At 43.4% G+C, this 27,579-nt stretch overlaps 1 protein-coding gene across 3 annotated transcripts in view; it reads right to left on the bottom strand.

Moving 5' to 3' along the window:
• Window positions 1–8,484: 8,484 nt before the first annotated feature.
• The window catches only part of LOC109689531 (two pore channel protein 2-like), a 37,722-nt gene continuing 18,627 nt past the window's right edge, over window positions 8,485–27,579 (bottom strand). For all 3 annotated transcript variants that reach the window (XM_020168426.2, XM_074050247.1, XM_074050246.1), the window contains 15 exons: window positions 27,163–27,279; window positions 26,947–27,065; window positions 26,648–26,749; window positions 25,149–25,275; window positions 23,210–23,411; window positions 20,540–20,684; window positions 18,866–19,051; window positions 17,370–17,434; window positions 16,314–16,401; window positions 15,242–15,311; window positions 12,732–12,951; window positions 12,489–12,579; window positions 10,324–10,437; window positions 9,956–10,080; window positions 8,485–8,869 (listed from right to left, as the gene is read on the bottom strand). In XM_020168426.2, coding sequence (XP_020024015.2) covers window positions 8,724–8,869; window positions 9,956–10,080; window positions 10,324–10,437; window positions 12,489–12,579; window positions 12,732–12,951; window positions 15,242–15,311; window positions 16,314–16,401; window positions 17,370–17,434; window positions 18,866–19,051; window positions 20,540–20,684; window positions 23,210–23,411; window positions 25,149–25,275; window positions 26,648–26,749; window positions 26,947–27,065; window positions 27,163–27,279 — 1,917 coding nt within the window. In that variant the 3' untranslated portion in view covers window positions 8,485–8,723. The remainder of the gene's footprint in view (window positions 8,870–9,955; window positions 10,081–10,323; window positions 10,438–12,488; window positions 12,580–12,731; window positions 12,952–15,241; window positions 15,312–16,313; window positions 16,402–17,369; window positions 17,435–18,865; window positions 19,052–20,539; window positions 20,685–23,209; window positions 23,412–25,148; window positions 25,276–26,647; window positions 26,750–26,946; window positions 27,066–27,162; window positions 27,280–27,579) is intronic.

The following is a 27,579-nucleotide window of genomic DNA, read 5'->3' as shown; positions in this document are numbered from 1 at the left end:
AATGCAAGAGGCCTCCAGGACACCAAACAGACCAGATCAAAATAGAACTACTCTACGACATATCATCATTAAAACAACAAGTTCAGAAACTAAGGAAAGAATATTGAAGGCTGCAAGAGAGAAAAAACAAGTAACATACAAAGGTAAACCCATCAAAATCACAGCAGACTTCTCAACAGAAACATTAAAAGCAAGAAGAGTGTGGGGTGAGATCTTCCGGGCACTGAATGAAAATAACTTCAACCCCAGGATACTCTACCCAGCAAAGCTATCATTCAAAATAGATGGAGCAATAAAAGTCTTCCACGATAAGCAGAAACTAAAACAATATGTGACCACAAAGCCACCATTACAAAAGATTCTGCAAGGGATCCTGCACACAGAAAGTGACACCCAACTTAACCATGAAAAGGCAGGCAGCACCAAACCACAGGATAAGAAAAAGCAAGACAGTAGAGAGTAACATCAAGTTAGGTACACACAATCAAACCTTCAAACAACTAAGATAACTAAATGGCAGGAATCACCACATACCTATCAGTACTAACACTTAATGTTAATGGACTTAATTCACCCATCAAAAGACACCGTTTGACAAAATGGATTAAAAAAGAAGATCCAACAATTTGTTGCTTACAGGAGACTCATCTCACCGACAGAAATAAGCATATGCTTAGGATGAAAGGCTGGAAGAAGATTTACCAAGCCAATGGCCCCCGAAAACAAGCAGGAGTAGCAATACTTATCTCTGACAAAGTAGACTTCAAACCTACATTGATCAAACGAGATAAAGATGGACATTCCATACTAATAAAAGGGGAAATAGATCAAAAGGAAATAATAATCATCAATCTGTACGCACCCAATGTCAACGCACCCAATCTCATCAAACATACCCTGAAAGACCTAAAAGCATATATAAACGCCAACACAGTGGTTGTGGGAGATTTTAACACTCCATTATCATCAATAGATAGGTCATCCAAACAAAAACTCAATAAAGAAATCCAAGATCTAAAATATGCAATAGATCAAGTGGACCTAGTAGATGTCTACAGAACATTTCATCCAACCTCTACACAATATACATTCTTCTCAGCAGCCCATGGAACCTTCTCCAAAATAGATCATATCCTAGGGCACAAAGCAAGCCTCAGCAAATATAAGAAAATAGAAATAATACCATGCATACTATCTGACCACAATGCAGTAAAAGTAGAACTCAACAACAAAAGTAAAGACAAAAAACATGCAAACAGCTGGAAACTAAATAACTCATTACTTAATGAAGAATGGATCATCGATGCAATAAAAGAGGAAATTAAAAAGTTCCTAGAAGTCAATGAAAATGAAAACACAACCTACCGGAACCTATGGGACACAGCTAAGGCAGTCTTGAGAGGAAAGTTTATAGCCATGAGTGCATATATTAAAAAGATTGAAAGATCCCAAATCAATGACCTAATGATACATCTCAAACTCCTAGAAAAACAAGAACAAGCAAATCCCAAAACAAATAGAAGGAGAGAAATAATAAAAATAAGAGCTGAAATCAACAAAATAGAAACCAAAAAAACCATACAAAGAATTAAGGAAACAAAAAGTTGGTTCTTTGAAAAAATAAACAAGATCGATAGACCCCTGGCAAACCTGACTAAAATGAGGAGAGAAAAAACCCAAATTAGTAGAATCAGGAATGCAAAAGGGGAGATAACAACAAACACCATGGAAGTCCAGGAAATCATCAGAGACTACTTTGAGAACCTATATTCAAATAAATTTGAAAATCTAAAAGAAATGGACAGATTTCTAGATACATATGATCATCCAAAACTGAACCAAGAGGAAATTAATCACCTGAATAGATCTATAACACAAAATGAAATTGAAGCAGCAATCAAGAGTCTCCCCAAAAAGAAAAGTCCAGGACCTGATGGATTCTCTGCTGAATTCTATCAGACCTTTAAAGAAGAACTGATACCAACCCTCCTTAAACTGTTCCATGAAATAGAAAGGGAAGGAAAACTGCCAAACACATTTTATGAAGCCACTATTACACTTATCCCAAAACCAGGCAAAGACACCTCCAAAAAGGAGAACTATAGGCCAATCTCCTTAATGAACATTGATGCAAAAATCCTCAACAAAATAATGGCAAATCGAATTCAGCAACACATCAAAAAGATTATTCACCACGACCAGGTAGGCTTCATCCCAGGGATGCAGGGGTGGTTCAACATACGAAAATCAATAAACGTAATAAACCACATTAACAGAAGCAAAGACAAAAACCACTTGATCATCTCAATAGATGCAGAAAAAGCCTTTGATAAGATCCAACATCATTTCATAATAAAAGCTCTAAGAAAACTAGGAATAGAAGGAAAGTTCCTCAACATTATAAAAGCTATATATGACAAACCTACAGCCAGCATTATACTTAACGGAGAAAAATTAAAACCATTCCCTCTAAAATCAGGAACCAGACAAGGATGCCCACTATCTCCACTCCTATTCAACATAGTACTGGAATTCCTAGCCAGAACAATTAGGCAAGAAGAAGGAATAAAAGGAATACAAATAGGTAAAGAAACTGTCAAAATATCCCTATTTGCAGACGACATGATCCTATACCTTAAAGACCCAAAAAACTCTACTCAGAAGCTCCTAGACATCATCAATAGCTATAGCAAGGTAGCAGGATATAAAATCAACATAGAAAAATCATTAGCATTTCTATACACTAACAATGAGCAAACGGAAAAAGAATGTATGAAAACAATTCCATTTACAATAGCCTCAAAAAAAATCAAATACCTAGGTGTAAACCTAACAAAAGATGTGAAAGACCTCTACAAGGAAAACTATACACTTCTGAAGAAAGAGATTGAGGAAGACTATAGAAAGTGGAGAGATCTCCCATGCTCATGGATTGGTAGAATCAACATAGTAAAAATGTCTATACTCCCAAAAGTAATCTACATGTTTAATGCAATTCCCATCAAAATTCCAATGACATTCATCAAAGAGATTGAAAAATCTACTGTTAAATTTATATGTAAACACAAGAGGCCACGAATAGCCAAGGCAATACTCAGTCAAAAGAACAATGCAGGAGGTATCACAATACCTGACTTCAAACTATATTACAAAGCAATAATAATAAAAACAGCATGGTACTGGCACAAAAACAGACATGAAGACCAGTGGAACAGAATAGAGGATCCAGATATGAAGCCACACAACTATAAGCAACTTATCTTTGACAAAGGAGCTAAAAATATACGATGGAGAAATAGCAGCCTCTTCAACAAAAACTGCTGGGAAAACTGGTTAGCAGTCTGCAAAAAACTGAAACTAGATCCATGTATATCACCCTATACCAAGATTAACTCAAAATGGATCAAGGATCTTAATATCAGACCCCAAACTCTTAAGTTGATACAAGAAAGAGTAGGAAATACTCTGGAGTTAGTAGGTATAGGTAAGAACTTTCTCAATGAAACCCTAGCAGCACAGCAACTAAGAGATAGCATAGATAAATGGGACCTCATAAAACTAAAAAGCTTCTGTTCATCAAAAGAAATGGTCTCTAAACTGAAGAGAACACCCACAGAGTGGGAGAAAATATTTGCCAATTATACATCAGACAAAGGACTGATAACCAGAATATACAGGGAACTTAAAAAACTAAATTCTCCCAAAACTAATGAACCAATAAAGAAATGGGCATGTGAACTAAACAGAACTTTCTCAAAAGAAGAAATTCAAATGGCCAGAAAACACATGAAAAAATGCTCACCATCTCTAGCAATAAAGGAAATGCAAATTAAAACCACACTAAGATTCCACCTCACCCCTGTTAGAATAGCCATCATCAGCAACACCACCAACAACAGGTGTTGGCGAGGATGCGGGGAAAAAGGAACCCTCTTACACTGTTGGTGGGAATGTAGACTAGTACAACCACTCTGGAAAAAAATTTGGAGGCTACTTAAAAAGCTGGACATCGATCTACCATTTGATCCAGCAATACCACTCTTGGGGATATACCCAAAAGACTGTTACTCCAGAGGCACCTGCACATCCATGTTTATTGCGGCACTATTCACAATAGCCAAGTTATGGAAACAGCCAAGATGCCCCAGCACTGACGAATGGATTAAGAAAATGTGGTATCTATACACAATGGAATTTTATGCAGCCATGAAGAAGAACGAAATGTTATCATTCGCTGGTAAATGGATGGAATTGGAGAACATCATTCTGAGTGAGGTTAGCCTGGCTCAAAAGACCAAAAATCATATGTTCTCCCTCATATGTGGACATTAGATCAAGGGCAAACACAACAAGGGGATTGGTCTATGAGCACATGATAAAAGCGAGAGCACACAAGGGAGGGGTGAGGATAGGTAAGACACCTAAAAAACTAGCTAGCATTTGTTGCCCTTAATGCAGAGAAACTAAAGCAGATACCTTAAAGCAACTGAGGCCAATAGGAAAAGGGGACCAGGAACTAGAGAAAAGGTTAGATTAAAAAGAATTAACCTAGAAGGTAACACCCATGCACAGGAAATCAATGTGAGTCAATGCCCTGTATAGCTATCCTTATCTCAACCAGCAAAACCCCTTGTTCCTTGCTATTATTGCTTATACTCTCTCTACAACAAAATTAGAGATAAGGGCAAAATAGTTTCTGCTGGGTATTGAGGGGGGGAGCGGGAGGGGGTGGAGTGGGTGGTAAGGGAGGGGGTGGGGGCAGGGGGGAGAAATGAACCAAGCCTTGTATGCACATATGAATAATAAAAGAAAAATGAAAAAAAAAAAAAAAAAAAAACAACTTGACCACAGTCATCACCCCTGTTGTTGCCCATGATCCCAGGTCTTAAACTTCTAGCAACAAAGTGTCCCTAGGATGGGAGTCTTGATCTAGACAAATTAAGTTGCTTTAGCATTTCAGCCAAGTAGTTTGTTTTGCCCATATGCCTGGAATAAACAAGTGATCATCTTCACTTAGTCATAGCTGTCAGTTTATCAGCCCAGGGAAAAGGCTCTGCATCTAAGGACCACCTGAAGTTGATGCAACGTAAGTCAGTGCTAGGATGGCAAAGACACTTCCAGCTCAGTCCACTAGTGAGACTGAAGTGTCCCTAAGGACTGGTGCTTAGTCATCTCTGTATTTTCGTGGCTCAGCTCATCCTAAGTGTTCAGGCCTTGGGTGGACCCAGGTCTAGGTCCAGATACAGCATTTCCCATTCATCTTTGGCCAGTTGCTCCACAGTCGTTCTGGCTAAGAACAAGGCTCAGAAAATTCATAGGCTCCTGCTCCCATTGCCTTTCTCCCAGGATTATATCTGTACTGAGGCAGTGATTCTGCAGTGTATTTTACCCTGTGACTTTCTATTGGAAAGGCACAAATGTGACCTGTGAGTTTCAGAAATAAGAACTTCTAGACATTCAACATTTGACACGGTGCATAGCGCACTTGAAAAGCTCTCACTCTACACCTTTCTCTACACAGATCCTAGGAGTCAGTGTTCTTCCTTTTCCCTCATTCTTCAAGTCCAGTGCATCTTTCTCATTGGTCCCATTCTAGAACTGATATTGGATTGCTGATCCAGAGTTTGTGCCCTGGTGTAGTCGACTGAAGACACCAGATCATTAGTTAAGAGTAAAGCAAGCACAAAATTTATTGAAAGGACAGCAAAAGCTCCCCATGAACGGGAGGGACTTTGGAAAGCTAAAGCCACAGTATAGCTGAAGTCTAGGATTGATAAATGGCACTACCTGGCTTAGGTCCAACTATTCTACTTTGAAACTATATTTGTGATTGGCTCCAAGTCAGCTTCTCACAGAATTCGGTCACCTGTCTGTCCCTCTCCTTATCAAACAACATTTTAAGAAGATCTGATCAGCTCATCCTGGCCTTGGGACCCACTACCCACATTGTGCAGCTGCGTTTAGTTATTTTGGTAAGGGGCTTGTTATCTCAGTGAGAAGCCTATTGTTTCCCATACCGCTTTAGCTGTCTGCTTTTAAAGTGCCTCTCTCGTCCAAAATAAAGTCACCTCTGTCATTGCTCCCCTTACAGAATGTTTCATACAAATCCATTTCTAACACAGAGAACCCATACAGTGGCTTGAAGACGATGGAAGTGCTTTCTTCCACAATAGTCTAGGGTGAGTGGCACTGATTTGCCACAGGGCTTCCATGATATTCTGATTGTTGCCGTTTCCAACCACCGAGAAGCAGGGGGTGGGACAGGGGAGATTGTCCTCAAGAGCAAGCCCTCTCAGCTGGGCTGGCAGCCCACAGGCACGTGTAATCATGCTGCCCCAGCCCTCTGCACAGAAAGTTCTAGAGAGTGATGGTAATCCTTGCCATAGCCCCTCCTATTTTCCCTCCATCCAAGCCTATGGGCAGTGGTTGGGGCGGAGTGCCCCGTGGTGGCCACAAGGTCAGTAGGAACAGCATTTTCATCAGTCAATGGGACTGAAAAGCTCACATGAGAAAGAACTTATGTAACAAGGTTTACTCTAATACCTGATTACCTGATGTTGGACATGTGAAACAACATGTAGATCCATGAATAGGTAAATTCTTAAGTAAATTAGGACACATGGTTGAGGTGGACTGCTTGTGAGGTGTGTGTGTGTGTGTGTGTGTAACAACATGAAGCAATTACTGGAGAGTGAAAACAGAAGTTTGAACAATATATATGAAATATGTCATGACCTCCACTTATAATTAAAAATTCAACTACACCATATATTAATATACATGACTATAAATGGACTCACTTAGTTCCAGAAGGATAAGCAACAAACTCAGTATTAACTACTGGAAAAGGGATGTCAGATTGAGAGAGAATGCAAGGAGAGGGGTGAGGAGAAGGAATAATGAAGAGTAACTTTTGCCTTCTGACTATATCGCAGGATTGAATTCCATAGATGACAATGCCCTATTTATAACTAAAACAAAGAAATGCCCAATACATATCAAATTTTAAAAATTGAATTGAAATCCCATACATGTAGTATACTACTTTATAAAACAATATAAACATACAAAGAAATAGAAGTCTGGGAGGGTGGCAGAACCCAACAACCATATCAGAGGGTCAGCAAGGCTCCCACTTATTGCCGTGGGATTCTATCACCCCATGCCAGATGTGGTTTTAAGCCAAGAAGAGTGAAAGAGCTGAGCGCACACTGCTACTGCACTGACTACTAATGGGAGTCAGCATTGCATGGTCCTCATCCTCTCTCCTCTCCACAGTCTTGGGAGGGAGTCACTGTTGTCCCAAGTTTGCAGATGAGGAAGTGGACCCCAGGAAGGCTCAGTAATATGGCCCATGAGCAATCAGGTGTGACAACAAGTCTGGCCCCAGGTTCTATGCCTGGAAGCCCTTGGGTTTTGCTCCTGCACCACAAGGCCCAGACACCCTCTCGGAACCAAGGGAAAAAAGCCCCTCCTGAACTTCTTTCAGTTGCCATCATGTCACATGATACCTGACATGGCATATGGCCTGGTTCTCACTGCACTCAGAGGCCTCAGATCATGGGATCAGACTCCAACTGATTCCCCTGCCTGGGAGGGTAGAGCACAACAAGGCACAGAAGAGGAGATACTCTGAGGACTCTGCAGAGGATTACACCTCCTCAGAATGCAACTGCAATTCAGTTGCCAAATACAGAAATGGAAAGAATTATGGTTGCCAGAAGCTGGAAGGGAAATGGAGTTGTATAATGTGTGCAGTTTTGTTTTATAGGATAGAGAAGTTCTGGAGCTGAAAGGCGTGATGGCTGCATAACAGTGTGAGCATACATTTTAATTCAGATGAGTGTCCCCAAAGGCCCGTGTGTTGAAGGCTTTGTTGCCAGCCTATGGTGCTACAGGAGGTGGTGGAACCTTTAGGAGGCAGAGAATAATAGAAGGAAGTTAGGTCATTGGTGGCATACACTTGAAGGGGATATTGGACCCCAGCCTCTGCTGTCTCTCTTTACTTCCTAACCATCAGGAGGTGAGCCTTGCCACAGGCCCGAAGTATCAGAGTCAACTGACTATGAATTAAAATAAGCCTCTTCTTCTTATAAGTTGATTATCTCAGATATTTTGTTACAGTTTCAGATTTCAAGCTTGGAAAGTGTCCTCAAAGCGTGATTTATTCAAAATCTTGCTATAATTGTAACTCAATTAAAGAAGCTCGCAGAACACGCCTCTGCCCCCACCCAGCAACTGTGCCAATTATATTTTCATATTCATATTTTTCTTCATTTTGCATATGTACTGCATTTAAAAGCTACTGTACTAGAGCATATGCTTTTGTTATATTTAAATATTTATAATTCATTCATGTACCATTGTAGCATGGTATTAGTTTGATAAGATAGCGAAATACCATATAAAAATAAGTGAAAAGTTTTTATATATCCACAGGAAAGAATTCACACAGAGAAAAATGTAGGACAAGCACTCTGCATAATCTCTTCATCAGTTTTCTTGTTTTTACTTTCATTATCAAACCTAAGAATGATCCCAGGCAGGGCACCCCAAGACAGCTTCCCATGCCACGTGGCTAACCTCTCAGGACAGGTGCAGCCGATACACAGACTTATCCAAACCAAAGGGAAGTGCAGGCTGGAAAAACCATCTCCAGCTAGCATATGGGAAAGAACGCAGCTTCTCTTGGTTTCCAGTTGTGCATCCCTGCAAGTTCAGCATCACGCACTGTTTTCAAAATTGGGATTCTTGGGGTATATATCATTGGGTGAGAAGTTCAGAATCTCATCCAAAGAAGGGCCTTCCTCATCAGGACCAATTTCAGACTCGAACATCCTCTGCAGCAAGGCATCCACAGTCCTGTATTCTAGGAGGAAGGAGAAAGAGGTACATGCAGTCTACCTGTATGGAGGTTTGGGGACACACTCAGCCTGGCAGACCAAGTCTCTCCTCAAGGATGGCCTTGAGTCAAAAACAAGGCTCAGAGTACTGTGACCAAATACTGTTAGAGAGGGAGGATGCACAAGTCAGAGAAGACACTCATCTGCCCTTATGTGGACCCCTATGGCATCCCCCAGCCACTGATGGCCTTGAAGACCAAGAAAGCCCTTCTTTTGGGGTGAGGGAAGATGTCCACCTTTTAGGACTGTGAACTCATACCACACCTCCTGCAATCTGGTCGCATTCCTCTGTCTGAACTTGTGGCAGGATACCTGGGACAGAGAGGTCCAAACAGACTGGTTTAGGTTTCCTCAGCCAATAGTGGTGAATTCATTAAGAATTAATGAAATAATTAAACAAAGACTTGTCAAGAGTCTCTGTCTCCCAAGGTACACTGTAAGGCTCAACAGATCAAAACAACAAAGCCACAGCCTTGTATACATGGGGCATTGAATTGGCAATGACCAAATTGGGACCAAAATAGTCACTGAGAAATGAAAGTACCCCTGACACATGCAGGGAAAGCAGAGCAGGGAGCCTCACAGAACACCTGGCCTTCTTAGGGAAGCCAGGAGGCTTGCCTGGAAAGAGTTGCCTGAATGAGTGGAACAGAGAAGCAGCATCTAATAAATGCCCTGTGACCATGCAGCAGAGCAGGGGCGTCAAGCCACTGAAAGGACTGTGGGGCTGAGGAGAAGAGATGTTGCAGCTGAGTAGCAGGGGATAAAAACTGAAATACTGAGAGACACTAGGCATTCAGGCAACGAGGGGCCTGGTCTTCATCCTTGAGCAATGGGAAGACACTGGAGGCCTAATCTGCATTCTAGAAAGATCTCAGTGGCTACTGGGAGGAGGGGGATTGGAGAAAGGTCTGTGCAGATCTATCTTTGCATCAGGCTGCAACTTACTTTTCTTTTTTTTCTTATTCATTTATTCACATGTGCGTACATTGTTTGGGTCATTTCTCCCTCCTGTCCCCCACAACCCTCTTCCCCCTCCCCCCGCAACTTACTTTTTGATGCAATTCTGCAGTACAGTCCTTTCAACGCCTTCCTTTTGTTGTCTCCATCATCCCCACTAAAGCCACTGTCCTTGGCATCCACATTATCAGTGAGCTTCCCACCCTGCACATCGTCCCTTCAAGGAGGAAGAGAGAACAGGAACATGGTCAGGGCCTCAGAAAAGACCTGCATGTGACCGCCCAGGCATGGCCTAGTGGTCACATCCAGCCACATCCAGCACACACACCCTGAAAGGCCCCCAGTGCAGATACACAGGACCAGGCTGGGTATGGGCACTGTCAGATTAAACACAGTCAGGATGTCCCCAGCCTATCCCACTTCAAAGTCCAAGAGTCATCGAGGGAAACAGACCACTCACTCTTGGATTCCCACTCCGAGCTCTTGAATCTTCTTCTCAATGGCAGTTTCTAGTTCACTTTTTTCTAATGAATACGCCACAAAGAAGGCCTCCAGGATGAATGCTACAAAAATACTAAGAAAGAGAAAGAGGTAAAGGGTGCCAGGTGGAGTCAGCCACCAGCTAGATGACAAAGAATCCTGTCTGCAGAAAGCATTGGAGTTCCAAATAAAAAGGCAACCTCTTGCTGTCCAGGAAATGCTACCCAGGAAGGAGAATTGACAAATGATAAAACATCTCTCAAGGACTGAACATGGCTTTCATTCACTTGGAAAACCATTCTTCCTCTACATCCTCCTAAAACAATGAATGGTGAGAAGATGCACTTTTTGGGGGGGGATGGATGGGGAGAAGGTGAGTTTTGAGGACAGGATCTTGCTGTGTAACCCAGGCTGGCCTCAAACTCTCAATCCTACTAACACACACACACACACACACACACACACACACACACACACACACACACACCGCCCCAGTGCTGGGATTACAGATGTGCACCACCATGACTGGCAGAAAATGCCACTTTATCTGAAGAGGAAGCTTAGGCCAAACAATTGTTCAGTGATAATGCTCCAGGAATATCTCAGGTGTCAGCAGCTGGGTCCACTGAACAAAGGCATTTAAGGATAACTGAGAAATATTTGTCTAAGGAGGGATTTTAGCAGAGTGATGCTGAGAGCTTTCTCCCTCCTCAGGATGGTCTAGAGTGGCAAGATACTCTTCACTTTTCCCTCCAAAGAGTAAGGACTCTTACATCCCAGAGTAAGATGGAGTCTTCCCACCCCACTTCCTCAGAGGAAGGGCAGGTTGCCAGCAGCCCTACCTAAGATCAGAGTTTTTTAATTTCGGAGTTGCCCTCCTGCACTGCCACCTGCTCCCACTGGCCCTCACCATACTACCTGGGGACTCAAGGTTAGGGAACCAGCGCAAAGTGTTTCTGTACTGTTGATCTGATCATGAATAACAAACCATCTTCATCTCTAACACAGTCTTATGTTCTGTTACATATGTGCAGCAGGCCAGTCTGTACCGTGCAGAAGAGTAAACTCTTGGTCCCTTTGCTATTTCTGACTTTAATGATAATAAGGACACAGCCCAGGGCTGTCACAACACTCACAGGCTCTTTAGGGGAAAGAAGAATCCCAGTCTTTCCACTTTGTTACCTTGACCTATGCCAGCACTCAGTTAACTTCTCCCATGAGTCACTACAGGAGGCAGCTCCCCTTTCTTCTCCTTTGCATCCCATCAGGTTGTATAAGACAAGTAGGTAGGCCCCCTGCAGGGCTCCTTCTCTCCCACTCCTTGCCAGGACACTCCCTGAGGCATTCTGGGACAAATTATCAGGTAAAAGGGTGTCTAGACCAGCCCTGATGTGACAGAAAGGGCACTAGAGCTGGGTGGTCACCCCAAGAACCCAGGCCCTAGGCTCTGAGATGGGACTGACCACCAGAAAGTCCTGTAGGAGAGAATCATGGTGGTCACAGGACTCAAATGCAGATCACACAAGGAACTAGAGTCAAAGATTCCAACTGGAAGGAGAGCCCTTTTGAGGGGCAAGAAGTCACCATAGCTTTCAAACATCTACTGAGCTCTCTCATGAGAAAGGGGCAGGACAGACCTGGAATCCGCTGGGGCACATTCCCATCCTACTGGGCTCTGCCAGAGACAGATTCCTATCCTACTAGGATCCACCAAGGCCATGCTCCCATCCTACCCATGGAAGTGCTAAGGACCAGAGCAGGAAAACAAGGGAACTGACTCTCTCGGGTTCCAGAGTCCCAGCTGCTGAATGATTTAGTTGGAGGCTATATAGCAATTCAGCAGGGATGTTCTTGAGGCGATTCAATCCCAGAGGGCAAGAGGAGGGAGGCCAGCCAGGACCTCAGATTCCTTCTAACCCAAACAACTTCTGAGATTCTGACATGTGTATTATAGACTGATAGGCATTTATAGCTGGTGACCACTAAGAGGACCACAAATGGGAACAGAAGACATCCTCCCTTCCATGGCTTAGTCTTTCATGAGGGAATGAGACCTGCTCACAACAAAGGACAGTAGAAGTGACTGAGGTTAGATATTCTGAAAAAGAAGGTCCCAAATGTCCAAGTCGGCAGAAGGAAACTCACTTAACGATGAGGATGACGACCACAATGTGGAACAAGATGAAGTACAGCTTTGCAGCCTGGTGGGTCACAAGGGCAAAGCCATCTGCCAGGAGTGGGAGGCTAAGGATCCAGACCTTCAAGAAACTTAGCAGGTCCCCTGAGCTCAAAGATGTGCCAAAGCCTAATCCTTCTTCTAGAAGTTTCTTTTGGCAAGCCCCACCCCATCCCAGGAAGCGATGCCAGTGATTCACACAGAAAGGATATCATGCCATTGGTTGACCACCGTAAGCTCCATCAACACAATAAAGGAAGAGGCGAGGTCGTTGAAGTTGTTCTTGCAGTACCTGTCTCGGGCAAATGCTGACCCCTTTAAGGCTGGGTTCCCACAAACCAGGGCATCAGAAGTGGTGAAATTCGGATCAAAGAACTGGACTTTGCCATGGAACGCTTCCATCCCAATGACAGCAAACGCATAGTAGACCACCTAGGATTGGAGGCACCCAGTCACCAAGGGGCACCAACAGCTGCAGGAGTGCTGTGCAGGGAGCCTGCAGGAGACCCAGGAATAGCACCGGGTACTGCCCTGCCCACAGTCCAGGCTCCAGCAAAAGGAGCTGCCTATGTATTCCTGGGAAAGTTTGCCCTCCACTACCAAGAATTCCAAGCACCTTCAGGAAAAGGGTGGGGAGAACCAACTCCAGCCAGAGAATCCTAGGCAGTCTGTGGCACTGCCAGCTGGATGACATCTGACCTCCTCCTGGGCCTCATTTATAAAGATGAAAGTGAAACTGCTAGCAAGGCAGTAGGTTAAATACTCACTAAATAGCAGTTCTCTAGCAAAAAAAAGAAAGGTGGGTCTTTACCTTGTTCTTTCTCCCAAAAATAAATTTCAAAGGTATCAAAAGATTAAACATAAAAAATAAAACTATAAAGTTACCTACAGGACTGGGACAGGGGAGGAATTGAGCAGAAAAACTATAAAACTAAAAATCACTATAAAATAGTAAATTTAAACTTTTATATGGCCAAAAAAATATGAAACAAAAAGCTTTCATGTCAAAAAACAAAAACAAAGCTGGGCACAGTACTGGTCATCTGTCATCCCAGCTACAGGGAGGTTGAGATGTAGAAGATGGTGGCTCCAGGCCAGCCCAGGCAAAAAAATTTGCAAGACCTCATATCAATCAATGGAAAAAGCTGAACAGGGTGGCATGCACTGTCATTCCAGATATGGCAGGAAGCATAAAACAGGAGGATCCCACTTCAGGCCAGTAAGAGGAAAGCAAGAACCTATCTCAAAAATAACCAGAATAAAAAGGGCTTGTAACATAGTTCAAGTGGTAGAGCCTCTTACCTAGCAAGCACAAAGCCCTGAGTTCAAACCCCAGTACTGCAAAAAAAAAAAAAACACCAGGGAGGTGAATAGGTTATTTGCAGAAAAATATGCATTATGCGAAAGGCTCAGCCTCATGAATAATGAAATGAATGCATGTCAAAAAAGCACCATGCTATTTTCTCACCCATCAGATTTGGAAAAAATGGAAATGTTGAATAAACCCTGCTGTTGGCAGAGAAACAGAAACTGTCACATACTGTTGTTTGGAACATACGTGAGAGCATGTCTTTGGGAAGGCTACTGTCAAGCCAAACTGTGGACCCATTTATCCTTGACCTAGAAGTTCCACTTTTAGAACTGTATGCCACAAATCTTTACCATATCATTTGTGATGGCAAATAGGTTAGCCCATGGTCTGTCAGTAGAAGGGGTGGTCAGTTATGTTCTGGAGTCTTCTCTCAGTGGGACATTTTTAATCATGGCAGAGCTTACCTGGATGCAGGAGCCTCTCAAAACACAATAAAGATGTCAAGCAGAATAAAGTGTGCGACAACCTTTTGAATGATTATCCCGTTTGACTGAACAACAAACTGGACACATACAGAGACAGTGATGATATATTTGTGTGTGTAGAAATATTTAGGAAGAGTAGCAAGAACTCTTAATACTGGTTTCCTCTGGAGAAGAGGCACATGAGGGATGGGAATGGGTGACTTACAGTCAACCTTTTATTCTTCCTTCCTAATGGCAATTTTTTTGGGGGGGGAAGTACTGGGAGTTTGAATTCAGGGCCTAGCGCTTGCTAGGCAGGTGTTCTATACAACTTAAGTCACTCCACCAGTCCTTTTTGTGCTGTTTATTTTTGAAATAGGGTCTTGCTTTATGTCTGGACTGGACATCTCCTGATCCCCACCTCCCAAATAGCTAGGATTACATACAGTCTTGAGCCACCATGCCCAGTCACTAATGGAATTTTTTAATGATATCAATGAAAAGAAAACCCAGTGCCCTGTTGCAGTGCTCGCCAATATTTGAGCTCCCTCATCCACTGTGAAACCACCCTTGAAAGACCATATGTCAGTCATCTGCCAGCTCAGAATTCCCAGGCAAGGAAGAAACTATAGCTGGTTAGCCCACCGGACTGACAGCATTTCTTACAGCACATACCTTATTGGATGCATGCCCATTGTTTCTAGAAACTTGATATTTTATAAGAATGACAACTAGAAACCAATGCCTCTCATCTACTTATTCTCCCTTTCTTCCCCTCCCTTAAAGTAAGACTTTCTGGAGTCTAATATTCCCATGCCTTAGGCATGTAATAAATTGTGTTTGTTCTTTTTTGTGTTTAAAAGAATTCATTAAAAAAAATAAAATAAGTCTCAGGACATCCTACCACTTATTTCACACTGAAGAGCAAAGGAGATCAGTTACTTACGAAGACAAGACCGCCAAACGTCAGCATGGTGGGGCCAATGTTAATTAAAGTGGTCACTATCACCCGGAATCTAGGATAAAGCAAAGTTTCTGACACAAGGCGAAGGGAAAGATGGAGAGCAACACTGACCCCAAACTAGCACCCTTGATTCAATATCCTCACCCAAGCCCTGTAACTGTCAATTATGGCAGGAGTTTTGCCACCCACTAAGGTGAGAGGGAGTTGAGTTGTTGTTTCCCTGAAGTAAAGTGAGGCTGACTTGACAAACGTTAGAAGACAATCACAGAACACTTCACCATCGAGACCCAGGAGGGCATTAGGGTAGAAAGCTACTGAGCCTCATCTGCTTTTCTCTCCCTTCTCCATCAAAATTGAGCCTGAGAGATGGGGGGTGGCTCAAATAGTAGTACACCTACCTAACAAATGCAAGGCCCTGCCTATGTTCAGCCTCCACACAGCCAAAAAAAATAAGCCTGACTTAAGGCTGTCCTGGAGGCTTCTGTCAACAACTGAATCCTTTCTGGAGCCAGTCCCAGGATGGAGGTGATTCCACTCTCCCCGCCACCATTTCTTGAAAGGAAGCTAGCCTATCAAAAACCAAAGCTGGAGTTTATCCAGGCTTTGGGGCCAGACTCCTGGGTTTGCCTCTTTCCAGCTGTGCACCTCTGGGGGAAATGACAAACTTTCTGAGTTTCAGTGTCATGATCTGTAAACTAGGGATAATGGAAAGTCCTTTTATCAGGGTTATTAACGAGGGAATGACTAGCACATTCTAGTTAGCATTCAGTGCCATCACAAACACTCTTATGCAGTCACTGTACAGACAGGTGCAATTCAGGGCTGGTCGCAGGAATGAAAGTGACCAACACAATCCCTGGGAGCTGACATCTGAGTGCACTTCACCCATCTTCACTGGCTTCTCTCCCCTAGCCTGCTGCCCCCAGAGAGCCCTAGGCCCTCTGTACAAGCTATGTGCAGGCTTCATGGTTAGTTGTATTGCAGTTATGAAGCAGGACTGCTTTCCACCAGGCCTCTATCTAAGTGCAGCCACTTCACCTCACTTCATTTGTACCTCTGAATGCTGACGATGACCCTTAAGAGCCGCAGTATTCTCAATATCAAGACAATATCCAGTATCTGCTGACTGTTGTATTTTCTTGCTGGAAAAGGAACACAGTCCTTTAACATTAAAGTGTTTTAGAGTGTCTGACTTGTCCCTTACATTCAATGACATCTGAGACTCTGTGGGGCTTGGGGAAGGATGCAGCTTCATCCTCAATGAGGGTGGGGTGATAGAGCAATTGCCTAGAATGTGCAAGGTCCTGGGTTCCATCCAAAGACAGAGGAGGAGGAGGAATAGGAAGAAGAAGACAAAGAAAAAGAGGAAGATCAATAACAACAACAGGACAATGGCTCTGAGAAATCCTGACCCTGCAAGTCAAAGCCAAGACCAGTGCGTATAGAAGCTGAGTGTTCCCTTCTCCCCACCCATCAGAGCCAAGGAACCAGGTGTGCACATGTAGACTACATCAAGAAGTGACTGTGGATCCAAGTGTACAGAACACATTGCCACAAGCCTTCCATTTTCCCACAATCCATCTCAGAGTTATATAAAGAACCTGCACTGTCTTGAATAGTCCCACATGCCAAGGGCAGGAAGGAGTGTGCATGGGTTGGGGGTATGTGTGGGCAGAGCCAGAGGAGGGTAGAAAGAAGACAGTGGTGAGCAGGGAGGATGCAGGGTTCCTGCTACGTCTGGAAGCTGGGTGGGAGGTGAAGGCAGGCAGAAGGTTAAAGAGTGGAAGTTGGCCCTGAGACTGAGGCCCAGTTTGGGAGAGATGACTAAGTGAATATTAGGTGTAATAGCCACCTACAAAATCTCTAAAATCAATCCCTCTCAAGAACATGGAACATTTTGTTTGTGTGTGCTGCTGGGGATGGAACTCAAGATGCTGGGCAAGTGGTCTACCACTGGGCTACATTCCCAGCCCCTTGAAACATTTTTAATAATAGTCTTATGCTCCACTCCCTAGCCCCAAAATCTTAACAGTGCATTGTAGATGTTGAACAGTACTGATTAGATATTGGACCCCAGCAGGTGGTAAAGCTGAGCACTGTTGGCACTGACCTGACTGAATGGTAGCATTGGCCACAGTGGCCACCAGGGCTGCAAGGATGATCAGCATGTCAAACCTAATGGTGCAAAAGCAAAGCTGTTTAGAATCAAGGGAAAGGCCTGGATCAAGCTCAAGATATGAAGCATCTGGGAGAACTTTGAATCCAGTATCTTATACAAAGCAATGATCCAGATTTAAAATTTGCTTCCAAATCTTCAGGACAGTAGACATGAAGCAAGCAACACTGTTTGGTCAACCCAGTCATCATTCATTGGCTGCTCCAAAGGTTCATCCAAGGGAATTTATAGGAATCAGCTCATTCACATCACTTTATTTGTCTTCCTCAATAAGCCTATACTTTTAAGAACACTTTGATTCATTTACAGAATACTTAGTACCATCTTTCTAGGTACTAATTTCACCAAATGCATTGTAACTTTTTAATTGAAGAAGAAATTCATCATGTCACAACTTTTCTCTCTGATGCCAAAGAATAAGAAAACATTGGTCAATACTCTTAGAGCAGTGACCACAGAGATCCAACCTTGCCGAGCTGTGAACTACTTATGTCAGGCCAGTGACATGTATCTTTCTATCACTCAGGGCCTGACACACAAGATGCACAAGCCAGTTTTCAGCACTAGGGCCACGCTGTGCTGAGAGGACAAAAATGCAAAGTCTGAAGAAGAGAAGGTCCACAGAGAGACATAGCTCCATCTAGGGACAAGCTCGCCAACAGTCTCCATTGCCCCACTCCATCAGCTGAGTTTTATAATAGTAAGACCAGAGTGTGAGCCAGGAAGTCATGAAAGGAATTGTCTCCTTAAATATGAAAAGCCTGTGTTAATAAGAAATACAACCCTGGTTCCCAGCCAGCACTCTTAAAGACCTTGTAATGTTGACAGTAACTCTAGGTAAATAGTGTCAGAATTGAATCAAACTGTGAGACATCCAGCTAATGTTCAGAGTTGGACAATTATTTGTTGTGAATTAAAAACCCACACCTTCGGTGTCAGGAGTGTTGAGAGAAAAGACAAAAATGTGTTTTTGTTTTATTTTTTTTTGCAGTACTGGGGTTTGAACTCAGAGCCTACACCTTGAGCCACTCTGCCAGCCTTTTTTTTGTGTGTGTGTTGGGTGTTTTCAAGATAAGGTTTTGTGAACTATTTGCCTGATCTCTGCCTCCTGAGTAGCTAGGATTACAGGTGTGAGCCACCGGTGCCCAGCTGTTTTCCTCTTCTTAAAGATCCTCTCCAACTCTAAGATGCCATGGTCTATGATTCTAATTTTAGCTACAGTCAGTTCAAACTGACAGCACGAATGATGGCTTTCCCTAAACCAGATATTTCCCATCCTCAAGACCTCATTACAACATGCCTCAAAACAGGCCAAATGTAGCTAAGAGATGTGCAGCTATGTGCCCTGAACTGTGACAGAAAGTCCCCTCTCATACCCTGTGGTCAACTCTCTCCTTCCAGGACACACACATGCACAAACACACACTTACCAGTTCCAGAACTGCTTCCTTCCGAAATACGCTCTGGGCTCGTACGTGTACAGTTTCAGGAGAATCTCAATTACATAAAGGGAAAGGAAGAGCCATTCTGCATAGGAGATGAAGGGATTTTTCTCATCCAGTGCAATGAATATGGCATTGATTAGAATGATGACATCATAAACCCAGATAAAAATCCTGGCATGAGAGAAATAAAAGATCTTGTCACCTCCCCCTCCATTTCACTGAAAAGAACATTACTCTGGAGCTACAGCAGGCTACTTTATTCTTTAAAACATGGTCAGTATGGGATCCCTTCAACATGCACACATACATTCCTTACCTATGGAAGGTTCTAGCATGGCTGGGCCCTGAAATTCATTAGCTTCCCACTGACTCTGGTGCAGCCCTTCTCTCCAAGAGAAAATGAAGAAGACAGAGTGAGGGAGAGAACAGAGAGGTGTCATTTTCCCAGGTTCCCCTTGGTAGACAGCACCTGGACCAGATGAAAGCTTAGACAGAACGAGGGTAGGGAGGAGGTTTAGCATTTAGCACAATTGGTCCCCAGAAAATTCATATCCTTAACTAAGAAATCTTCTGAAAACCTCTTCACCTCTAATGCCCACCGGCCTTCTAGGGGACTGGCCTTTCCATCTTCTTCACCGAGTTTGAAGAGAAATATGATAACTGGGCTCTAACTCGACTTTCAGTTGATGCTCTGTTGGCTCCAGTGCTAACCCATGTTCCCTAGGGGTCCCTTCCATGAGCACGACTATAGAAGACAAAGAAGGGGCCATCTTCAGGTTCTCTGTGATGTTGTCAACCTCAGAGACAGCACGCAGTGTGAATGTGACACACCAATGTCCCCCACATGAAGCACATCAGTAGTTTAACAGTGGGATTAACAAAAAAGAACATCTATGTAAAGGGCTTTGATAAATTTCAGATAGAGGCAGCTAAATGGGATTATTTGCCTGTTCCACAGACTTCTGAACCAGTTACTGTTCTGAAACACAAAATGCAGAGAAAGCAAGAGCCCACCAAGGCTGAACTGCAAGGTGCACATACTAAAATTAAGATCTTGAATCAGAATAAATGGCTCCTTCCAGACACCATCTGCTTGAAAATAAAAGAAGTAGTGGCCTCCTTAACAATCATTCCAGCCATGCAAACTCATGTATCCTGACCATGTAATTCTCAGAATCAAGTTGGGCATGGTAAATCCATCCTGCAATCCCAGCACTTGGGAGGTTGAGGCAAAAGGATTGCCAGTTCAATGCCAACCTAGGCTACATAGCAAGGGCTGTCTCAAAAAAGAAAAAAATAATAATTTTTGGAATCAAAGTGTCCTATTTGACACATCAGCTTCATATATTTAACCAGATGGGGCTGGAATTTCTTGATGTCAAAGAACGGTCAGCTTCCCCTGCTCCAACAATAAACCTAGTGTGCGGTCTGCGAGCATCTTAGGAGATATCACAGAAGGAAGCATAATCTACATGGCTGTTGTTTCAGCTACAAACACAGTGTGTCTGGAACTCTCTCTGTGCCTTCCTGAGAAACTAAAAACAGTGAGCAGAGGTGTGGTTTTGTAGCTTCAATGATGAAGCACATTCAGTCCAGATGGTGTCAACAGCCTTTTAGTTATAAAGGAACTTGGGAAGCAACTGGTCCAGTCTCACTTGCCTATGCCGCACCATCTTTTTGATTAAAAGGCTGGCAGACGACTGGTATACCCGGGGTACCCAGGCTTCCAGCGGATGTCTCTTGATGTTGATGGTGACCACCTGGATGTTGAGGAGGTCAGCCAAGCGGAGAAAGTTCGTTTTGTCTGCAAGGAAAAAATGACCCACAATCCATGGCTGCTGGGACACCAGGTCCAAGCCAGCATAGACACTGAGCTCTACATTTTATAGGCAAAGACCTAAAGCCTCCAAAAAGTGAAGGCCCAAGGACAAAGAGCCAGCAGATGACAGAGTCAGCTTGTGATCCCTCCCTACCCCCCAGCCACCCACCCAGACCCTCAGTTGACTCAGGGAGCAGGAGATTATTTTGCTAATTTGCAGGTGCTAGCAATTCCCTTCTCCCTCACTCTGCTTTCTTCTTCACACAGCCCTTTCCAAGCTCAGTCCCACTTCCTTTCCTTGCCAAAAAGCTCCAAAGCATATGCAATCCATACTCTGCTATATGGACTCCTACTTTGTGCGCTTCCCCCTCCTCCCTGTTCCCCTTCCTCCCTGCCCCATTCTCAAGAACTCTCGAATTTGTAGATTCCATGGGAACTTGTTCAATGCCTATGTTAAAGTACCAGGGGTGTTTTATTGACCCACCTGGAACCACCAAAACTGATGAGCTGGTCTCTAGACCTGCTGAATGCCAGGGGCCAGCAGGCTACATTCCACCACCCCATGTATCTCTCTCCCAACAGCTGGTCCCCAAAGTTGTTTTTGTATGAACTTCTGGTAACAAGGTATAACTTAAAGAAATACCACACCAATGGAAGAAGTCACAATGCACAAAGAAGCTGTTGCTACTTCTTTGAAAACTAAATTGAATATTTTGGAAACTCTAAAGAAAATAGTCAAAACAAATTACAAGTGAAAATCAGGTGTAGCTGAGAGAACCATGAAGAGTTGGAGCAAGAGTTTTAAAAGTCTAGAAAGCTTCTCATTTAGAGTGCTGGAAATTTCCCAGATCTCTGCTTCAGTTTTTAGAATGAAACAAAAAATCGTGGGTATATAGGTGACATCATAGTATAGTTTTTTGTAACAAAGAAAATTCAATAGAACATGAAGGACCAAAGAAACCCAAGACATGGTAACATTCTATTAAGAAGGCATTTGTGTCCATCTGCTGTTTAGTGCTGTTTAGTTAGCCTAGGCATCAGCAAGCTCTTTCTATAAGGTCTGACAGTAGATACGCTAGGCTTTTCAGGTCAGTCTCGCTCACATCTACTTAATTCTGCTGCTATAGCACAAAAATGAGTGTGTGTTCCAACAAAACTTTATTTATAAAAATAGACAGACAAAATAGCCTATGAACCTCAGTCAACCCTTATTGTACATGCAACATTACTGGCCTCATCTTCTCTTTGTTGACAATGCTAAGACACTACGCAAATCTAAATGTATCAAAACGTCACATGGTAGCCCCATAAACACCTGCAATATTTGCTTTTATGTGTTAGTGAAAAGTACTTAAGCATTCAAACTCTGTTTAAAGATTTGAAACTACAAAAAACTTAATTCACTAAGGAAAAAATAACTCTATTCAGCCCTTTTCTTTTTACACCTATTAACTTTATGTTTCTCAGTTTTACACTAGATTGAAGTTTCAACATTTTCAGTGCTGACAGAATTTCAGCTTTCAGCCTTGGACTCCACAAGACCTCACAACTGGGAAGGTTCAAGAACTGTTGTCCCTTGCCTGTACCGTGGTGCGTTGCTGTGAAGCTTGTGACCCTGTATTTGGCTTCTTTCTGTTACTAAAACTGTCTTTAAAAGTACTACTTAACAAAGGAGTCTCCTGGGACACCAGTCAGCAGAGAATATTGCTATGCCCTGTGAAATAAGATCTATTGTCCTACAAAGCCAACACAGCTGATTGGCTATCTTCTTAAAAACAGGTTTGCCCTGGTAATGATATTTAAATTAACAACTGCTGCTTTGCAATAAATAAAACTCTGGGGAAGTCTGTTAAGTCAGAAGCTCACTGGCACTTTTCTCCTTGCCATGTCTCTAGAACTGTAATAAAATGCATGACTGGTGAACTCCTTTTCCTAACTAGATGCGCCTTGGCCTCATTTAATTAAAAATACGGTCACAACTCAGGTGACAAAACCTAACAGGGCTAAGGGCCGAGGACCCAGCCACCTTGCTGACTCTAAACATGAGTCAGCAACTAAAAATCCACATATCTATATTGCATTTGCTAATCTAAAACCATTGAAAACACAATCAGCTCTCCATATCTATGGGTTCTACATCTGCAGATTCAACCAATCATGGATCAAAAATATTCAGGGGAAAATATGCCTCTGTACAGCACTCATACAGGATTTTTTCTTATCACTACTGCCTAAACAATTCAGTATAACAACCGTTTATGAGGCGTTTATGTTATATTAGGTATTGTAAGTAATCTAGAGATGATTTAAAGTACACAAGAGGATGTATACATGTTATATGCAAATACTGCACCATTTTAACTTTATCTGAGGGACTTGAGTATACGTGGATTGTGTGTTTGTGATGTTGGGAGGTCCTTGAATCAATCTCCTGCAGATAGCAAAGGATGACTGTGGGACTTTGTTTCACCCACCACTTTTGGTAGCACAGGGAAGAGGATCATCCTTACCCACATGCCCTTTCTGTCCCTCGTCGGAGATCCTCAAAAGTAGCTCCAAGTGGGAGCTGCTGATGTCTGGCGCCACCACCTTCACCAGCCGCTTCCACGTGGCCTCCTTTACCATAAACTCTGTGCCCACCTTGACTTTCAGAATGTTGAATGCCTCTATCATTTTGTGTCGTTTCAGGTATGCCAGTTTACGAATCTCATTCTTTAAAAAACAGGTGTTTAAAGAGAATGATTCAAGAAAGTGTCATTTCTTCAATTTCACATGGTTCAAGGTCATAGAGGAGCCCAGGAAAAGACCTGATGGATCTACTAATAAGCAAGGTACGTAATCCCTCCCACTCCAGGCCTATTTAGCTACCTCTTGCTACATGCACACAAGTTATCTTACCAAGTTTCAGTGAGGGAGCTCGTGAAGGAAAATCTGTGTGATGAGAAACAAGAGTGGTAGGAAGTAGACAGCTTCAAACTCCACTCTGCCCAGGAGGGAGGAAATTCCAGAAAGGAAGGAGATTGGGTGTGCTGCTAAGAAAGACCCAAGGAGAGGGGAAAACAGATTGACCATCAGGTCAGTGCAGAAGGAGAGAAGGAGGAGGAGGAGAAGCATCAGAGAAATGAAACGAGGGTAGAAGAGGTCTTAGGCAGGAGGGCAGCTGGGGCCTGCCTGGGCTGCCACTGGACCTGACCACAGAGAATTTTCTAGAATCCAGGAGACCCAACAGCCCTCCTCAGATTATAACTAGCTGTCCAGCCCCCAGGCCCACTCCTACTGCTCCCTGTAAGTCTGTCACTCTATATTGCCACTATTTAATGAGTCACACAGCTAGACTGTCCATGCTTAAAGGACAAGAGCTAGGTATCACCATCATTGGCACTTTAAAACATGGATGGCACCAGGCAGGTAAAGAACATCTGAGATATGTTTGTTAACTGATGTGTGTTGCAGAAGGTTAGTTTCCCAGAGATATTACCCAAAGAAACACTTCCTTGGGGGAGAGGGAGGCACAGCAACAGTTCTGTCTAGCCATGACAGAATGAAGAGATGCACCAGAACTTCTGAAGTGGCTTCTTCAGCCAGAGAGAGGAAGAGGCCAGGGAAGGCCTGGCCTCGGGGTCAGAAGACACTGAGGTACCTCAGGGCCTGAACATAGTCAGACACTTCCCAAGGCCCATGGCCCCTGAAACGCTATAATTCCCCCCAACCTCTTTGCTTGCCCCCTAGTGGAAACAATGGAGAATTCAAAACAGGACCAAAAAGTCAAAAGCCAATAATGTTGTGTCTTTCCTTAAGGAAAACCACCCATTCATGAAAGGTTTCTTTGTGCATTAAGTTTTACAGTAGAAGAAACAGCCACCCAGAGGTGTGAACAGGCCTGGCAGTGGAGGAATATAGCTGAGATGGTGGAGATATCTGGGCATTCTCAGGTGCAAATAAAACTTCCCTCCACCCCAAGCACTCAGAAGCCTCTGCCAACTGAACACCTCCAGGAATTCACCAGACATAAATCAAACAGGCACAGTCAAAACAGAAATAGTTGATTTTAAGAATGTTTGCTTCTGTTGGAGGGGGGAAGGGAGTTACAAGCTTGGAAAACACCCCCAACCCCCAATCACACACAACATGTTGCAAAGCCATTTGCTTTTAGATGCATTAAGAGCAATACGCAATGCCAAGGACTTTGCACACAAGAGGGCAGGTGGCCCGGCAGGTCCTCTGTTTTTGGATATCTTCAGACAACCATCAACCCATCATAAACGGCGGTGAAGAAACACCCCACTTAGAAGAGGGAGGCAGAATTCCAAATGAGCCTTCAGATCCACCAAAGTAAATACTAGATGACCCTCCCAAATAGTTAGCAAATGCACTGCCAGCCTCCCCACCACTGTGCTCTGCCCAGGCACTGCCCTCGCCTACCCCCAATCCCAAACTCATGCAGATTACCTTTAAGTGCTTCCTGTAATTGTTGTAGACCACAGCCAGAAAGACAGACATGAAGATGTAGGTATTGATGATGATATAGGTTATAAAGTACAAAGAGTACCACCAATTGAAGTTATATGCAGGCATCCTGGAAGGAAACGAATATGTCTCTTGACTTTCTGTGTCCTAGTTCCACAAGGCACATAAGGCTAACCTTAGGCAGCACCCACATGCACAGTCTGTGTGCACAAGGCACTGCAAGCCTCCTCTCACTTTCAGCTACCTGTATGGTATGCTGGGGATTCTCAAAGCCATCATCATTCCTAATTGTAAACAGCTCACTCTATCCTGCCCAACACTGACAGCCAATAGGATCTTAGCGATCTTCCAATCCAATTCTCCCCCTTCATAATGAGAAAACTCAGACCTAGAAAGGACAGCGACCTGCCTGAACTTACCGAGAGAACTAGAAGTGTGGCTTGCATATATAATCAGGGCTCTGAAGGACACTGCACTAACTGCCTTGGCTGGGGAGCCAGATACACTTCCATTCATGCTGGGACAGTGAGAATGAAAGGGGCACTAGCATATTGTGGCAGGATACGAGGCTTAAATTGGGACCATCTTTAATAGAAACTGAATTTCCTACAGAAGGGGATGTCACAGGGTGTTTGCATGGCTGGCATTTGGGGTCTAGAGGGAAAGACCCAAGAGAACATAGCAGGCCCAGAGACTTCATCTTGCTTATGTTTTCACCAGGGCCAGGTCTTGGTGAAAGAAGCAAGATTAAGTTGTTGGGATGATCCTACAAGTCACGGCCTCACTCCTGATGTACGTTACGGACACGCACAGGGAGAGTTCTGCCTACACCTTGGAGCTGCAAAGAGTTGTTCAATAGCAATGCTTAATTTGACTTATTCAGAGCAAGGAAAGTCCATAACCAGCGGACATTAGAAGAAGCTGCAAGGTTTTCCTCCTAAGCAATGTGCACACATTTAGAGAATTGGCACTTGGGGGGATTAGATGATGCTCCAAATGTTTGCATTTCTTTTCTGCTTTGAGTAATCAAGCTACTGCATCAATGATAGAAGAGCCACCATGTGCCTTCACAAACATGGCTCAGGTCTCTGAACTCAAGACTCAGAGAAGAGCCCAGAACAGACAAGAGCTGAATCTCAAGAGATGTCTCCAGTTGCTTTCATTTTTTTAAAGAATTCATCTAAAACATAGTTTTAATAGAGAGGGGAGGTTTTATTAATGTACAATTTTATATTCTTCAATGGTTTGATAATGACTATGACTAAACAGATACTTGGTTTTTTCCTTCTCTCATCCCTGCTGGTGTCAGGAGACAGCTGCTTTGTTTTTGTTTTGTTTTGTAGTACTGGGGATTAAACCCAGGGCCTCACACATGCTAGGCAACCACACTACCACTGAGCTACACCCTCAGCCGATGACTGCTTTTAATAACACGAATTCTGTTTCAGATGTTCATGAACATGGATGGGGGACTTGCGTACATGACATCGGGGCTGTTGGCCGTAGTGACCAGCACGTAGAGCTCAAATGCTGTCTCCAGAATGTTCGTGAAGTAGGAAGCTCCTTCTGCTGTTCTCAGTCCCCTAAAGAGGAACCAAAAACACAATGTGAAAGCCACACACATAAATTAAGTTGAGTTTGATACTCTTTTTCCCTTTCAAGGGCACTCTTGGAGTGTGGGAACAAGGAAGATGTATCTGGGAACAGATTCTGCTGCCAACAGGATTACCCCAGATGTGGGAGAATTCTCAAGCAGAGAAATCCGGGAAAGTATGCTTACCTGTCCCCAAAAAGCTTCAAGGCCATAAGGGAGAATATGAGCACACTAAAAAGGAACAGGAGGAAGACGTAGAGGATGTCAGGCAGGGTGTTCCGGATGCTTCGAAAAGCCCTTCGAATCTAGGAAGACAAAAATTACATTTCACGTACAATAAACCAGATTATTTTCTGTAAAAATCAACACGAAACCATCACATATCCTAAATCATACCCTTACCTGACGACTTTCAGAGAAATTAATTAGGAAGACTGGTCTTAAGGGTCTTGACCATCGAACGCTGTGGATGTAAACAGCTTCCAGAGAGCCATAGATAATCAGATCAATCAAGGTCAGCTGTGAAAGACACAGGACAGAGATGTCGGAACCACACTGCCAACGGACAGAGGAAGTAACCACTTGGATGCACATACCCAGGAGAGTCATGGTTTTGCATAAGGTAGCAAGTTTCATAAAGAGCAGAATTCCAGTTGTGCAATATAACATTAATCACAGCTAATGTCTGAGGGTTTGCTATGTCCATCTAGTATCATAAGCACCTTCTTTAGATGACCTCGTTTTAGCCTCACCACACCAATTACAGGCTCACTATTCCTGGTAGAGGATCTTGAGGCACAAAAAGGATAAACACATATT

This window comes from Castor canadensis, chromosome 12, assembly GCF_047511655.1.
Source record: "Castor canadensis chromosome 12, mCasCan1.hap1v2, whole genome shotgun sequence".
NCBI classification, from domain to species: Eukaryota; Metazoa; Chordata; class Mammalia; order Rodentia; family Castoridae; genus Castor; species Castor canadensis.
Note: the sequence above shows the minus strand (reverse complement) of the source record. Positions and strands in the feature narration are given on the sequence as shown.